Raw genomic sequence first — 16246 nt, forward strand, 5'->3', positions numbered from 1 at the left:
TTTCATCCCCCCCCCCCCCCCCCCCCCAGCCGCGGAAGCTAGTAAGGCTAGGATCCACCACTATTATTTTTAAAGCTCGGAGAACAAAGTAAAAAATAAATGTGAATAATAATCTCAATGCATACTGAAAATTACTGATAAAATAATATATCTAAATGCTAGGCAGAACATGTTTTGACACTATGCATATAATCCTCACTATCTCTTTAACACAAATCTTGAATCCTTGTTTAAACTCACGATTCTTATACAAATGGGAACTGTTAGATAAGGGAATGTATATTTTATTCATGATGTAAACCTAATGTTTTTCACATTAGAAAGATATATCCCCCAAAACTAAATAGCTTAGGTCAAAATCAAGAAACAGTGGTTGATAAGAATTTATCATCTCATTCGATCGCCGACATGACGAAGGATGCACATAATTTTGATACATTAGATGATAGATTAGCTATACCGGTGATTGTTTACCCTGATATTATCGCGGTATTTTCCTTTGAAAATGATTCTACATTATCAAAAATAATATATGAAATGCTAATTCACCTGCCGCTGATACGGAAACATATATTATTGCAGTCAAGTATTATTTCAACATTAATTGAGGACGAAATGCATGATGTAATTTAACATAAAAACCTACTAAATATTAAAGTGAGTATAGGCCTACGTGCATCTCGTTCAGTTTGTCCTGACTAAAAATCCATGAAAATTTTAAAAGGCAACAAAAGTTTTGGTACCGAATCTTTATACTGTTTGTGGGCTTTAAAGTTTGTCTTCGGTGCTTTTGTGTGTTTTCTTTATAATTTTTACTTTGTTTTTGACTTTTATTGAAAGAAGCATATCTGTAGTAATTGAAAGTTAAAATGACAGAGGTGTTATCACTAATCCTTCTGTCACTGACTAATTCAAAAAATATTAATAGATCCTAATAAGAGTAAGCAAATTTCACATGGATTTAGAATAGCCATGCACGGTGAGACTACAGGGGTAGGAATTTTGTTTAAAACTAATAAGGCTCGAGCGACCAGAGTTGACTTATTACCCTAGGCTCATGCAGAGATTGTAAGACTTGAGTCATATCGCCTAACCGACTCAACACCGACTTCAAACGGTCTGTTTCATAAAACTTGTCACCAATAACAAATGCCAAATTTCCATGACAATTTTGCTCTCAGCCAATCAAATGCCATGATGTCAGTAGGTTATAACAGTTTTTGTAAATTATTATTGATATAAAAGTTTTATGAAACCGGGGCCCTGGTGTCTGTCTCTTGGATGTGACTGGGACATGACTGGTATAATATCATTGGGGTTATTCCCCGAGATGACCTTATTCTAATGGCTTGTGCTACTGACGAGTGAACGGAAAATTGAGGGAATAGGCCTGCATTCAACTCTTGGGGATAAATGAACAGGTTAGTGTTAGTGAAAAAGGTAAGGCATGAGAGAGGAAGGGAGATAGGGAGACATACTAGAGACATTCATTCAATAATTGGATGCTCTAAAACAGGGTCATCGACCCCCCCCCCCTTTGGCGGCCAAGTAAAAAAAGGGGGGGGGGGGCGGGGAGAGAAGAAGAAAAAAAAAGAAGAAAAAAAAAGAGTGAAACGGCGCGTTTTTGGAAAATCCTGAATCCGCCACTGGGTCAAACACCCTCCCCCCCCCCCCCCATTTCTTGGCAAAAGCTGGATCCGCCCCTGGGTGAGAGAGAGGAAAAAAAGGGGGAGAGGAACAAAAAGGGGGAGACAAGAAACTGAGAAGTGATATCAGTTCGATTCAATTCAATTCAATTTATTTCGCAATATAAAAAGCAAAGTATACAAGGTAACAGTCAATTCTAACTATATTTACAAAGGTTATATGCGGGGCTTTCCATGAAGGTTGCGAAAACCTTTAAAGTTGGATTGCCCATTACAGAAATACAAAATATTCTAAGCACACAAGAATAAACTAAGTAAAATAAACAAAGTATAGACACTTCAACTATCTAAGACGAGAAAAAGTGAAATAGACAAAAAAAAATATATAAAGGGGGGGGGGGGGGATAAAACAACAATGAAAGGGGGTTCATATATTTAAAAAAAAATCAACAACTGTGATGATTAATAACTATTTAGTAGTTAGATTTTATATTGTTTTCTAAAGGAAGATATGAATTGTGACTTAGTTATTACTTGGGGAATCATATTCCACTGTTTAGGACCAAGATAACTCATTGTTGACTATAGACTAAACAGACCATACATGAAATTTGTTGGAAAATCGGGTATTAATTGAATTTGACTATCATATTAAAAGAGGTTATTTTTATATTTGTACATGAACGTTGGGATTTCTTCCTTATTTATATAATATATATTTTAATAATGAAAGCTTCTTAAATAAAGGTGCGGATGGTGCTAGCGGGGGTGCTAGATAACTGGAGAATTGGTAGCTATTCTTAAAAATTTCTCTTGAACTGTAAATAGTGAGTCTAATTCAGTTTGTGTTGCATTGGTAACCCATACAATATTACAATATTTCAAATAAGGGAAAATAATGGAATGATATAAAGTTATCAAATTTTAACAAACTATATTTTAGCTTATTTATCAAGCCAGTATTTTTACTGATCTTATGTAAAACATGTGAGATATATCAGTAAGCGAGAAATAACAATTAAATGGTAGCATTATAGAAATGTGATAAATTACATTGTCAAAGAAGTGTAAACTGCATGACATATATTATGAAGTGTGTTGTCAATTTTAAAATTTTGAAAATAAAGTACCCACTCCTTTTGTTTATAATGATCAGATTTGTTTATTCATCAATTGGCGTGCCATACAAAACTATGGCGAGCGACAGTGAGAGCGTCCGAGTGACAATGCTCCGAGAAGTTTTACATAAGATAACGGTCATTATTGCTACGAAATGCAACAAAAACGTTTCCTCGATTACCAAAAAGGGTCCTGCAATGGTTCGTCAGAGCACAAGACCAATATACGGAGACATCTGTATCCCTGGGGGAGTAGTAAAAATGTATCTCCCAACTGAACAGGTAATTGTGCATGTGGGACTGATGTAAGTGTAAGTGAAGGCGCCCCGACGCTATGGCGTGGTATATGGTATGGCAGTGGGGGTGGGGCCGGTTACGGCTGTCGCTTAGCCTTAGCTGAAGAATTAACTTTTAGTAAGATGTTATAGATCAGACAAGCAAAACGATGAATGTTTTGTTTGATAAAATAATCAAATCAAACATTACTATTCTATTTACCAGTACTCAGTAGGCCTAATGCCATTTAATAGTAGGGGCGCTGGTCCAAGAATGAGGATCGTCCTTATAAACAAGGATATCCTCATAAACGAGGACAAAATGCGTCCTCAAAAATAAGGGTTGTCTGCATTTTTGAGGACTTTTTTTTTTCATTGGCGCTCTGGGGGTTTCATGTTACAGAACGGCCTGCTGGCGATGCCAAAAATGGATTCCCCGGGGGAAAATAACCCTAGTTCACCGTCTACTTTTATGGGTTGTCCGTCTTCCCAAGGATTTATTGCTTATAATGTGAAAGTCTCTGTACAATGTCAATGTAAAATGCATCAAGAAAATCATTGCAGAATCCGTTTTTTGCATCGCCAATGCACCGATCAAAAATATGAAACGTCTGCAAAAATGCAGACGGTCCTTATTTTTGAGGACGCATCGGTCCGTGTTTACGAAGACGATCCTCGTCTATGAAGACGATCCTTATTCTCGGACCAGCGCCCCTACTGTTTAAAGGTAATACAAAGTTTTGGTATCACTGCACTCTGCCATGGGGGTCATGAATTTGGTTTAAATGAACATATTGGAAGCATATGCGATCCTACAATATTCAGTGATCGTTGTCGCGGTTGAAATCGAGTCTAAAGTTATGAAATTGTAAATAATAAACTCTTTATGTTGTATAGCTCCCTCTCGAGGTCAAGATATTAATTAAGCTATAAAACCATGTTTCTTGACTAAAAATCGACCGATTAGCTAGGGTAGAGTGCCCAGTATTCAGTCACTAATGGGGAAATCACTAATATTTTGAATTCTTACCTCTTTTATTTGGCATCTACCCATCAAAAGAAAAGAAAATTATTCCTCTAACAGGCTTTTATAGTCACTTAAAATAAAGAATGATGATAAGAAAAATATTTCCAAAAGAAGACGGAGCATTTTTCTGCCCAGAATTCGGTCGCGCCGATTAGAATTCGGTCACACGATTTGTGCGTGGTATTTCCGTTGCCAAGGAGTCAATGCGTTGACCGAATACTGGACGAGCGCTACCGCATGGCAAGGGTATTGTATAAATACCTCTTGCACATCGGCAAGTGCGTCATTTGCAAATTCGCTGCGATCGAGCGAACACGGAAGAGCTTCTCTTCACACACATACTAAACTCATTGCGACAGCACACGTAGTTGTTTCGCAATAGACTTCTACATGTGGCTAACAGAACGCGGAAGTGCAGAAAGTTGTACGACACTGACCACTTTCGAGCTAAGTTGGAGATCTTTCAGGGGCCCTATATCTGATTTAATTTTGAGAGTTAAGAAAAGTTGTTCAGCTGCCTGATTTGTGCAAGTTTCGCGGCTCATTAATTATTTTTTTAATTGTTACAGCTGTTGAAACCGCTGTCTGACCGAATACTGGGAATGGACTGAATACTGGGCGCGCTACTCTATTCCCGTTTGGATATTATATATCACAACTACATATTCTGAGATGTTTATGGTCGCAGCTACAATTGTACGGCCGTAGGCGCTATTTGAAATTTATCAAAATTTACTGGGAGCACCGGGCTAAATTTTCTAGTGCTTATCCACAGGGGCATCCAAATATATCAAAATTGTAAAGAATTGCTATCCACCCAATTTCCAAAATATCCCAAAGCTTTCTATTACCTTTAATATGGGTCTATAAACTAGAGAATACACTTCTTACTATGGCTTGCCTGCTGTGGCAGATAACCTGTCCCTTCAAGGATTTTACGGTGTGGAAATAAACCTATATAATCAGCTGACCAGTAGTTAAGTGGAAAAAGCCTTAGATATAAACATGGCATATTTTCAAAAGATTTTCAAATATAAAAAATGATAACTCCCCAGGCCTGTAACTCCCTGTTTAAGTGAATGTGTAGTAAGATCATAGCTGGAGGCATTCTTGTCCTTTTTTGCCAGCCATAGTCTACCCAATATATGACATGTGATGGTCCTGCCCATAGACTAAAAAGTTATGACAGAGATATGACGGTGTCGGAGGCGTCATAACTACTTAGTCAGGATGTTGTCGTTGATCTATACAAAGAGGGCTTCGTGGAACACGTAGCGGACAAGTCAAAAGTTAGACTTATGACGGTTTCGAGAAACAGGCCCCAGAGGTTCTGGAGAGAAAGATGCATAAAAGACATTAGTAAACAGGTGGTCTGCTAAATACCAATTCTTGCCTCATTGATTAATTATACAAAATTAGAGGTGCTACCAGCGTGTTCTTCCAAAATCTAGGTAGAGATATTTGCCTGTTAGTTATTACATTGTCATGAGAGTTTAATAGGTTTAATGGCTTGCATCGATTGGTTACTAAAAGTTTCTGAAAGTATGTACCGGTATATAAAAATTACTTTATTATTATTATTATTTCATATTTTCATTGTCTTGTAAATATTATTATTATCAATGGTGACATGAGTACGTTCTGAGGATGAATATAATAGTGATGATGATGATTTCTGATGATATTGAATTAATGATAATAATAATAATAATAATAATTAAGGCAATGATAATGATGATGATGAAGAATAAGAATAAGGTTAATCTGAATGCAATGCATTGGGCTAAAATTCATTAATTTCCAATCTTTTTTTCTAGCATGTAGAGGAGGTGATTGAGGCAATCATGGCTGCCAGTGAAAGCTTAGACTTTCCAGTCCTTACCTGTTCACCAGCAGAGAATGACTTCATCAGTATCAAACTCCAGAGGGCACCCACCTTTAGCCGGGTTATTAATCACATCATGAAGGAAGGGAATGAGTACGGTCACCAGCGCTCTAGGAGAGATAAAGCTGTGCTGCTCAATGTTCCAGAGATACCAAAGAGGGAGAAGGAGGATGATGGGGTCGGACTGTCTTCCTTGAGGCAACGTCTATTAGCTCAACATGTTTCTGCTCTTCTTGAAGCTAATGGGTAAGCTGATATTTGACATCCATAGAGATAAAGTTATCGTAATCAGAGGCAAGTGAGCTATTATCAGGCCCCTTTTACCAACAAATTGTTTCTCTTCTTGTACATAATAAAAGATAAAGACCAGTTATGGTCATGCGGTTGCATTGTGAAAGAAACGTTGTGGAATCGATCAGAAAAGGTTGATCATATAAGTATTGGTGTGTACTGCAAGGTTCTGGAATCATCAAAATGATAAGAAATTTGGCCCAGTCTTTGTAAAGTTACAAGTACTGTACACAGAAAGATGTATATGGGACTACGCACACGTGCGCGACACGTGTGTTTATCTCTCACAGTCCAATAAATAAACTAATTTACCAAATATATCAATTAGTAGGCGGTTTCCTGGCAAAATTGTTATCATTAGTCAAAACATATTCTTTCACATGATTGGTAATAAGAGCTTCCATTTCATTTTTTGAAATTGGGGCGTTTCCAATACTGGTCTTTACCTTTAATATCATTGTATGAAATGTATTCCTGTTTTGCTGCTGGTAAATAAGTAAACCCAATCAATCAAATCAAAAAATAAATAAATACTGCCATTTAATTTAAATCTGAAATAATTTGCTTTCCAACACTTTTATTATTGATATGCCCTCAAATTTAATGAGTTAAGAATCTAAGTTCATCCCCCAATTTGCAAATTTTGTTATGATCTTTAAAATTGCAACAATGCAATGAGAATAGGCACTGATATCAAATGAGTATGCCTTAATTGCAGGATCATTGATTGGCGAAGGTCGCTTTGATGCAGAAGAGGTGAATTCAAATTGTAAATCAGAGTTTGATTTTTGTTGCATACTGAGGTGTTTAGTAGGCATGTTGAATGCATTCATTTATATGCTTCTCTTTCCACAGCTATCATGTTCATCAAGGTTACAATGTGAATACAGGAAACCCTTCCTCTACAGTCGATAAAATTCTAGGGGATATCATTCCAGAGGGGTCTCTTGGCATCAGCTCTAGGGCAACAACAGAAAGAGATCTGCCTCCTGGATACCTTAAGGAACTCTCAACCTCCAAGTATGTGTCATCTGTTGCCTGCCAGACCGATGAGGAAAGAGATCATCAACAGTCACCTGATCAATGTCATCTGCATTCATCACAGGATGGCTTCCCTAAACAGTGTTCTGTGGATCTGGCTGCTGTGCTGAAACATCAGAAACTGAGGATAGGAAAAGGAGGATATAGCAAGAACATGACAGAAGTGCAATGTAAGTGCAAATGTTATGGTCAGAACTACATTTATGACCATAGTCTTAAGACTTCTTGTTGAGTTGGGGGTAAAAGCCAAGTAAAAAGAGATCGCCCCTGGGAGGGGCTGAGGGTAGAACATAATCCCATAATATTCTTGATGCAGAGTACGAGTATTGCAGATATCTCTGTGTTATATATTCATTCTATTTTTTGAGTGGTAACATCCTTAAAAAGGAAGTGGCAAGTTTGTTTAATAATTGTTTTCGAAAGTGGTTCATGTATAGCGCTCATGTCTGTCAGACTTGACACTCATGGCACTCCACAATTCTGAGTTTAAAATTCACAGGCAAGGAATTATTCACCTAGATTTAGAAATGAGTGATTTAAGGTATCCCAATATAAATAATCTATTCAAAGAGAAAAATGCTTGCATTCCCATCTTGACTGATAACCCCAATTTTTTTTGTCCCTTCTCTGGCAACTTCAAAGCTTTCTGAAAGATTGTTGTTCTTTATTCGGAGCCCATTTCTATTTCACAATAAAAGAAATGTCTTTCATGTCATCAATTACATATCGTCTTTTTGTTTTTAATATGTTATCAGTCATATTGATTCAGTTCTATCTCTCTCTCACTTTATCACCCCCTCTCTCTCTCTCTCTCAGTAACAGACACAAGAGGAGTAGCAAGCCCGGTCCTCAAGCAGTGTGTGAACTTGAAGAATGCAATAGAAGAGATGGTACATTGTAGTTTAAAGGCATTGTTTAACAATATTAAATCTGAGATGCATGACCCTAAGTGTTATCAGTGTCTGTGATAAGGTATAATATTGAAGCCCTTATAAAATAGCGCTTCAAAATGATCATGAAGTGCCTCAAAAAAGTAAAAATCTTTAAGTGACCGGTTTTACCATACTCATTTTCCCCAATAGACTGTAGTATTATAAAAAACGTTATGAAGACAAAAAATGAAACTTTGATATTCAATCATAAAGATCTTGATGATCAAAAAGGCGATTAGCTTGTAAAAAGCTTGCGTTTCCCGACTGACCTAAAGGTTTATAATTATGATTGCAGCATGAGCTAAATCCAGGATTTTGTTTCAGAATCTGAGACAAAGTTACCGAGTCACTTTAACCAGTCATTCATTAATTTTTTATGGTGTATTAAAAATAGACACATACATTGACAAAAAAAAATCATTATAGATTATATTTATAATTAAATTATTGATTTACTGCTAATGTTCAGTCTACTTTTATTTCATCTCATTGTTTTTTTGTAACTTGTGAGTGACTTTGAAATCATGGTCTTGTATTAGTCTCTTTAAAAGTTGACCACCTTTGAATAAATTTTGTTGGATTCAGAAATTTTTAACCAAAAATGTTCAGGCATTTAGGTCGCTTATTACCTTGGTGACATGGCCTAGTATTGGATGGAAAGGGAAAAAATGATTGTATGAAATTTGCTCTATTTCTAAAGTTACAAGGCATGTTAATAACCATTGTTATAATCCTGTCATTTTTTATGTAGTATTATTAATTGCTATTTTATTACTTGTTATAAATTTTTCTGTTTATTAGTGACTACTTTTTAATGTAGGCATAAACGTGAACAATTGAATTGAAGAGCGCAATTTGTATTTTGACTGAACATTGTTATAGATCAAAGAATGCCTAGGAGAGTTTTACTATATCTATAAATACAGACAAATAATATAGAAATCTGAAGCTGTAAACTTTTTATAGCCTGTGGTGCGTTTTTAGAACTTACAAAGGTCGGATGTGTCTCGTAAAACTAAAGTAATAAATGAAAATAAATTGCTTGAACCTATTCAATGCAAAACTTGACCCAGATAAAAGTTTGGCTTATCAAGTTATGATATGTGTTTTGGCCTGATAATTGAGCAGTCAAATATTGTTTAATAGATCATAAAGTTGACTGAATTTACAAGCTAGATATATTACCAATGCAAATAAATTATAAAAGGTGCAAATTAAATCATAACAAGTCAAACTGCAAAGCGAAAAAGGATTTGTTGAGAATTCACTTGATTGACAATATAAAGAGTTGCAATAATAAATATGAAGAATAACTGCTTTAATCGGTATTGTCACAATTGTGTAGAAAGGCAATGAAATCATATACCAAATTTTAGAGTTCATGTAGAGGTGTCATGGTCTAGTGGATGTGTCACCAAACTGTGAATCACATGGTTCATGGTTCAAGTCCCGCCGCAGCACTAATGACCTTTTGCAAGACATTAATCAACATTTGCCACTCTCCACCTAGGTGTAATAAATGGGTGCCTGGTAGGAATTTATTTCTAGAATGCTTTGAATGCCTTGGAAAGCTGGGCAGAAGCCAGGGTAATAATACTTTGTAATCAGATTGCATTTTAAGGAATGAATCTATCTGGAAACCACTTACTTGACCTGGGTTGAGTGTGGCAAGTTTAGATTATTATCTTGCCAAGATTGTCAATAGAGTGGCAGGGACTTGAACCATGTATCTGGTGATACACAGTCCAGTGAATCACCCACTAGATCATAACACCTTTATTGGTGCATCTTAATCCAATTAAGGCTTATAATGCAGGCCTGATAATTTTCCAATTTAATTTATCCTGAATTTATTTCTCCAGATTTTTTTAAATATTTTTTTTAATCATCATTTTTTTCCCTGCAAAAATGGATAGCCTCTGAAATGGATGTAAATCCGGTTTGAAATTAGGGGGTGAGGTGCTGTTTTTTCATAACTTCAAAGCCTCGAGCAAGTGCTCGACACCTCACGTTTTCTAAAACCTTTTTTTTTAAAACTTTCACAAAAACCTTTTTTTGTTTAACTCTCACTATCACCCTGATAATGTTTTGGTCTGTTTAGAAGTCATCTGATAATCTGCATATTCTGCACGCGGTCCCAGCTAGCCAAGAGTTTCTACAGCAGCAGGTAGATCTGACCATGAGGGCACTGTCCCAAGATGGCCATTCCTCTGACCACTCTCATCTCTGCTGCGCACCTGTTCAGCTGACTGGTGGCAAGAGACAGGGGAAGGGGATGGACGTGGAAGAGTTCTATGACATCAGGTATTCACAGATGAGAGAGGCATCAGTGATGAAGTATGGTGATCAAGTGAAAGGTAAATCAGAACCGGGTTTCAGTTGAAATAGTGAAGAAGTAAAGTACAATTTTGATCATAGACATAGGATATAAATGAAGCTGTATTTTGCCCCTTGTATGGGACTTGGTTAACTGACAGTAGAACATTGTGTTGTTATGTTAGCTTGTGAAATCGTGCATTGTATTAATGTATTGGCATGTCAGGGTAGTAATAGGATTTTTTTTATGTGCCTTTCTTTAACATCCTACAGAGTGGATATGTGGGTAAAAACAATGTAGTTCATTATTATTATCGTTACTATCATTGTGAGTAGAAGTACATGTAGTAGTAGCAGCTGCTTAAGTGTGACACATTGGATCTGATTCTGAGTTCAACTCTCTCTCTTTTATCAGGTGATTCTTGGAATGACATGATCCATTCTGTGACTGCTGCAGGAATCAAGTTTGACATCTTGGGAACACACTTCAGACATCCTGTGAGTTATGCTCAATTCACTTTTTTATTTAATAATCAAGCAGTGTGGCTGAAGCCACCATCTGTATAAAGAGACCACAGGTTTGTCTATAAAGAATCCAGTTTTTGTTTAGTTTGAACTATGCTCCTAAATGATTCTTGTACTTCCTCATCATAGAGACCACCTACCTGTACAGACCACTTTTCTTGTCTCCTTGACATGGTTCTTACATACAAGTTTAATTGTGGTAACTTTAGCTTTACCAACTTTGTATCTCCATTACTCTCCTTGCAGGTGAAGCTTGATGTTGGTGAGAGGAACGAGAGCAACCCGTGGCCAGATAACAGGAATGGTGTCTTTGTGATGTACAACTATGCCAGACTCTCCACCCTCTTCACAAGGTTCCAAGAAGAGGTCCATAAAGGTAAGCAGTTGCTACACACATTTTTTAGGAAAGGTGTTCATGGTCCAACAGCATTTGCTCAAGGCTTTATTTCATGAAAAATATTTTGCTGGGGTTAGGGATGCATTTGTATTTAAGATTAAGCTTAGGATTAGGGTTAGGGTCAGGTACAGTGTTGGGGTCCAGGGTCGTAGTGAGGAACTTGATTGGTGTCTGATATTGACTGCGTAACAACTGTCCAAGGACCATGTGTCGTAGGACTAACGTAGTGTAGTGGATATGTTACTCGACTTTAGATGGTAAAGCAGTCATCTAATGGCTATAATGATTTGGTTTAAAATCAATTTGAAGCACTACTGCCCTTTGTTAAGACACTCATCCTCATTCACCAAGTCCCTCAGACAGGACTAAAGCCAAAGGCCTGCTGGTGTTCCAGCTATAATTTTGCAAGTTGTCTGAATTTTTTTTCCCTGACCATAAAGTACTCAGAAACCCATCTGATTACGGCTGAGTGGATCTATTGTTCCTTTCTGAATCATGATATACATTATTATACAACTCACTCCTAGATCCTAATGAAATGATTGGTCATGCGCGGTCACGTGTGATTCATTTACTGAGACTATTGCATGTTTTTTCATGAAAAAGCGTGCAATAGTTTCCAGTACTATTGCACGCTTTTTAGTGCATGTACATGATGCGCAGCAGTGCGCGTAGAGGTTAGAGCACTTATTACTGTGTGTGCATGGGCCTATTCTTGTGCAGCACTATGCGTAAATGGGTATAGAGTAGTGCGCTTACTATATCTTAAGCCTCATTAAACTGGAGATTTATTTGTCAGCCATACTGTCACGAAACAATCTTGAATGAATTCTTTTTACATCAAATAACAAGAATCTAGGACTTTTTGTTGTATAAAAGAAATGACGCATGTTTTTATTTGTTCATTATACGATCTATCCGCCCTCGTTGAGGCTGTGTGTATCTATCGCACTCAGCCTAGCGGCTTCGTGCAATAGATACACACAGCCTCAACTCGAGTGCGGATAGATTGTATAATGAACTCATGCGCATACATCATTTGTGTATTCATGAATCCTTTCCTATCCAGGTACATATCCAGCATTGCCGCCTGTAGAAGACACAGACTTCTCAACCCTGAAAGAGGAAGCAGAGTGGAAGCTGCTCTTTTCTCACATCCTTACTCTACCTGACGTAATATTAGAGTCAGTGGGAGAAAGGGTTACCACTCCTCAAGAGCTGGCGTGCAAGTTTGAAACTCATAAGGTTGGTATGAATGTTGTTTAATGCCAATTGCATTCCGACTCTTAACCTTGTTAGCACTTTAGGTCAATGTGATGTATCATCTGGTTACAGCCAAAAGGGCGTTCAAATGATGGAAGTGATTGCCTTTCTGGCTCTCAGCAGTGAATTCAGTCTTTGAAGAAAAATCACAGTTACTTATAAAATTAGTATATTACAAATTGTATTCCTTTGTTGCAGGGCTTTGCGTTGTCCGAGTATGGTATTGTGCAATTTGGTAATTCAAAAAATATTTAGGCAAAGGGGACATAATTAATCCTGTGAAGTATCGCAAAAATATTAAATTTCTTCCATTATTGTAATTTACACAAAAGAGTCGCATATTTTCTTGTTTCATGTTAGGAACATGTCATGAAAATTTATTTTGATAAGGTGAGGATAACCTCCAAGCTGCATATGGTTATGTAAACAAAAGTGCTGTTTTAAATTTTTTCATTTTCTTAAATATATATTACCTTCTAAAGTAGGTGATATGTGTTTTTAAAATAGATTTCAATAGTTATAAAAGTTTCATTTTAAAGTATCCCTTTTTTTATATTCTTTACTCAGATTTGCCGCTACCTTGTATCACTCAGTCAGGATCTGAGTACATATTACGGCAGATTTCGAATCTTAGTGGTAAGTCAAAATTGATAGAGATCACTGTGACATCTACAATAACTACTGAAGCATTGGCAGTTGAATTATGAAAGGTTTATTCTGTCAATCTAAGTTTTGACAGATAGTAATGCTGCACCACCCAAGGATTTCTTACCAATGCAAGACCTATGTTGGCTTTCAGGCTGCTGATTTCATGAACAATAGTGTAAATCACAGCACTTTGAAATTAAAACTTCCTTGTTGTTCTCCTGGAATATTACCTCTCTTTCATCTCTTTCCATTTCCTTTGCTCTTTCTCCCTTTCTCTCGTCTCTTCCTAATCCTCCTCTGTTATTTCCCCCTTCCACCTCCCCCCTCTTCCATCTACCTTTCTATATCTCTTCTCTTTTTGTCTCCCCCTCTCTATGCTCGTCTCTCCCTCCCCTTACTTGACCCAGGTGAGGTAAATGGGTACCTGGCAGGAATTAATTCCTTGAAATTCTTGAGCGCTGTATTAAATGGCAGCTAGGCTAAAGCTGGGGTAATAATAAATGTGCCTCGGAATAGAATTTCTAGATAGACGGCGCTACAGAAATGCCTATTGTTATTATTTATTTATTTTATTGATTCTCCCCTCCCTCCCTCTACTACCCTCTTGGGTTCTTTCTCTGTACAGGAACCCAGACCTCATCTCCTGCCCACCATGTTTGCCAGGATCTACTTGTTAAAAGCAGTCCATCAGGTTCTCGGCAACGGTCTAGCCCTCCTGAAGATTACTCCGCTTACCCAGATGTGATCTGTCACTGACTGAGACCTACTACTCCAAAGACTGTTCTTGGACTGTTTATGTTAACTCCAAGTAGAGACAAATCTCAGAATCATAGATGTGTCCTGGAACTACCTCATCCCAAGTCACATTGCGACATAAACTCCGTACCGACTCTAATGTCTGCATTGTTATGTGGATATTGTCAGAGATGAGATGGTATTTACTACAAGGATAAATTCTGCAAGTGTGATATTTACCTAAGCAATCTTTAAAAGGGCTCATGGCAAGTGCCTAGTGCAGAGTATCCTTCTTTTGGCCTTATCGCCCTTTAACAGTCTTTACATAGGCCTACATATACAATTAAAGTAGTCCATCAGATTCTCAGCAATGATCTAGCCCTCCTGAAAATCTCACAACATACCCAGATGTGATCTGTCATTGACAGATAACCTACATCTAAACAGAATTTTTATGCCTCATCTACAAAGTATCCGGAGGCATTATGTTTCTGGTTGTCCGTCCATCCGTCCATCCTGTTCTCGTGATCGCGTTATCTCAAGAACCGAATCATGGACTATCGCCAAACTTGAATCATGTATGTTTCTTGCAGAGCTAATGAAGTGATTAGATTTTGGGGTCACAAGGTCAAATGTCAAAGGTTACAGGGCTCATTATGTATGAAAAAATAGCTCATGATCGTGTTATCTCAAGAACTGATTGATTTGATTCCTGCCAAACTTGGGTCATGTATGTATCTTGTAGAGCCAATGAACTGATTAGATTTTGGGGTCACAAAGTCAAAGGGCTCATTAGTCATTATGTATGCACAAATAGCTTGTGATCGCATTATCATGAGAACCTAAAGACAGATTACTATCGAACTCAAGACATGTATATGTATCTTGCAGAGTCAATGAACTGATTAAATTTTAGGGTCATCAGGTCAAAGGTAATGATGCTCATTAAGGATGCCTATAAATAGCTTTTGAATGCATTATTAAAGACGACAGATGGATTACAATCAAACTAGAATTTTTAAAAATTGCTCTATGGCGGGGGCATCATTTTCGACTGTGTGCAGTCGAAGTTCCATCTAGTTAATGATATTTCTGTCCATCCAACCAACAGTTGAGTCTCTGAATCATAGATATGTCTTGGAACTACTTTAACCTAAGTCACACTGCCAATCAAACTCCATACCTACTCCAAACCGACCAGTTCAGTGTAGTGAAATGTTTTTATTCAATCTGCTGTTGATATGGTGTCTGCCTCATTGGTTTGACTGGGGTCTTATAGACAGAAAGGTGGATAATGTGCAATGATAAAAACACATGGGACCACTCACCAGGCTCTCCATGAAGCTAGTGATATTTTAGGGACATCTTTTGACGAGGATTGCTATTTCTTTTTCAAATAATCTGATGCCCTGGCTCAACAGTTTACATGTGACTTGGATCATGATATGTTTTTTTTAATGCTGTTTGGGAAAACTTCCTAATAAAATGCTCATACAGCAAATTTTTAAAATTAATATTAAACATCTGAAAGCTGCAATTTTTTAAAGGAATGCATTAATTTAGGCAATAGAGGGCGTTTCAGCTTCAGAAGTGATTTCCTCTGAATTAGGTCTTCTAAAATAAAGCACAACATTATTTGTTCTGTCAACCTGCAGAATTGTATGTGTGTTATTCATCTGCCAAATGTATGGGAAGGCCAAAAATGAAAGATCTATTATTCAGTGTAAAGGCAAAGGCAGTTTTATGAATATATAACTGACTTATGATTGGAAGTCAGCTTTCCATCTGTTTTTAATCCAATAGCAATCAGAAATGTGTGTACATTATTCATTTTCACAATGTACAAATGTGTAAGATATATATATTCATAATAAAATATCAAGAATTTATACCTTCAGTGTTCTTGTATTCCATAGTTCTTGTGTATATATTTTAACACACAGCAGACTAATAAACTTTGTAGGGTTGGGTTAATGTTGAGTTCAACAAATTTCAGGCAGGCAATGAGCCTTTGGAATTAATGACATCTGAGAGTAGGATAGTTTGAAGGTGCCATAAACAGGAGACACACATATTTTTCTAGTCTGTTGTGTTTGTCTTGTATATATCTCTTTTTCTGTTTACCTGTGATCAAATTTTTTAGAAGG

General features: G+C 37.0%; 1 protein-coding gene across 1 annotated transcript; it reads left to right on the top strand.

Moving 5' to 3' along the window:
• The first annotated feature begins 2814 nt into the window (after positions 1-2814).
• LOC755943 (DALR anticodon-binding domain-containing protein 3) lies at positions 2815-15996 on the top strand. The gene is made up of 10 exons (XM_001192714.4): positions 2815-3046; positions 5884-6197; positions 7098-7453; positions 8100-8173; positions 10317-10572; positions 10947-11029; positions 11303-11432; positions 12523-12698; positions 13284-13352; positions 13990-15996. The coding sequence occupies exons 1-10, from the start codon at positions 2840-2842 to the stop codon at positions 14107-14109; spliced, it is 1785 nt and encodes a 594-aa protein (XP_001192714.4). The 5' UTR covers positions 2815-2839; the 3' UTR covers positions 14110-15996.
• Positions 15997-16246: the final 250 nt, after the last annotated feature.

Source organism: Strongylocentrotus purpuratus, unplaced genomic scaffold (genome assembly GCF_000002235.5).
Source record: "Strongylocentrotus purpuratus isolate Spur 01 unplaced genomic scaffold, Spur_5.0 spur5_scaffold_6, whole genome shotgun sequence".
NCBI classification, from domain to species: domain Eukaryota; kingdom Metazoa; phylum Echinodermata; class Echinoidea; order Camarodonta; family Strongylocentrotidae; genus Strongylocentrotus; species Strongylocentrotus purpuratus.

Coding starts and splice junctions, on each gene's coding strand:
- LOC755943 (XM_001192714.4), top strand. CDS start 2,840: ATGGCGAGCGACAGTGAGAGCGTCCGAGTGACAATGCTCCGAGAAGTT. Junction 6,198..7,097: donor GCTCTTCTTGAAGCTAATGG/GTAAGCTGATAT, acceptor CTCTTTCCACAG/CTATCATGTTCATCAAGGTT. Junction 7,454..8,099: donor GAACATGACAGAAGTGCAAT/GTAAGTGCAAAT, acceptor TCTCTCTCTCAG/TAACAGACACAAGAGGAGTA.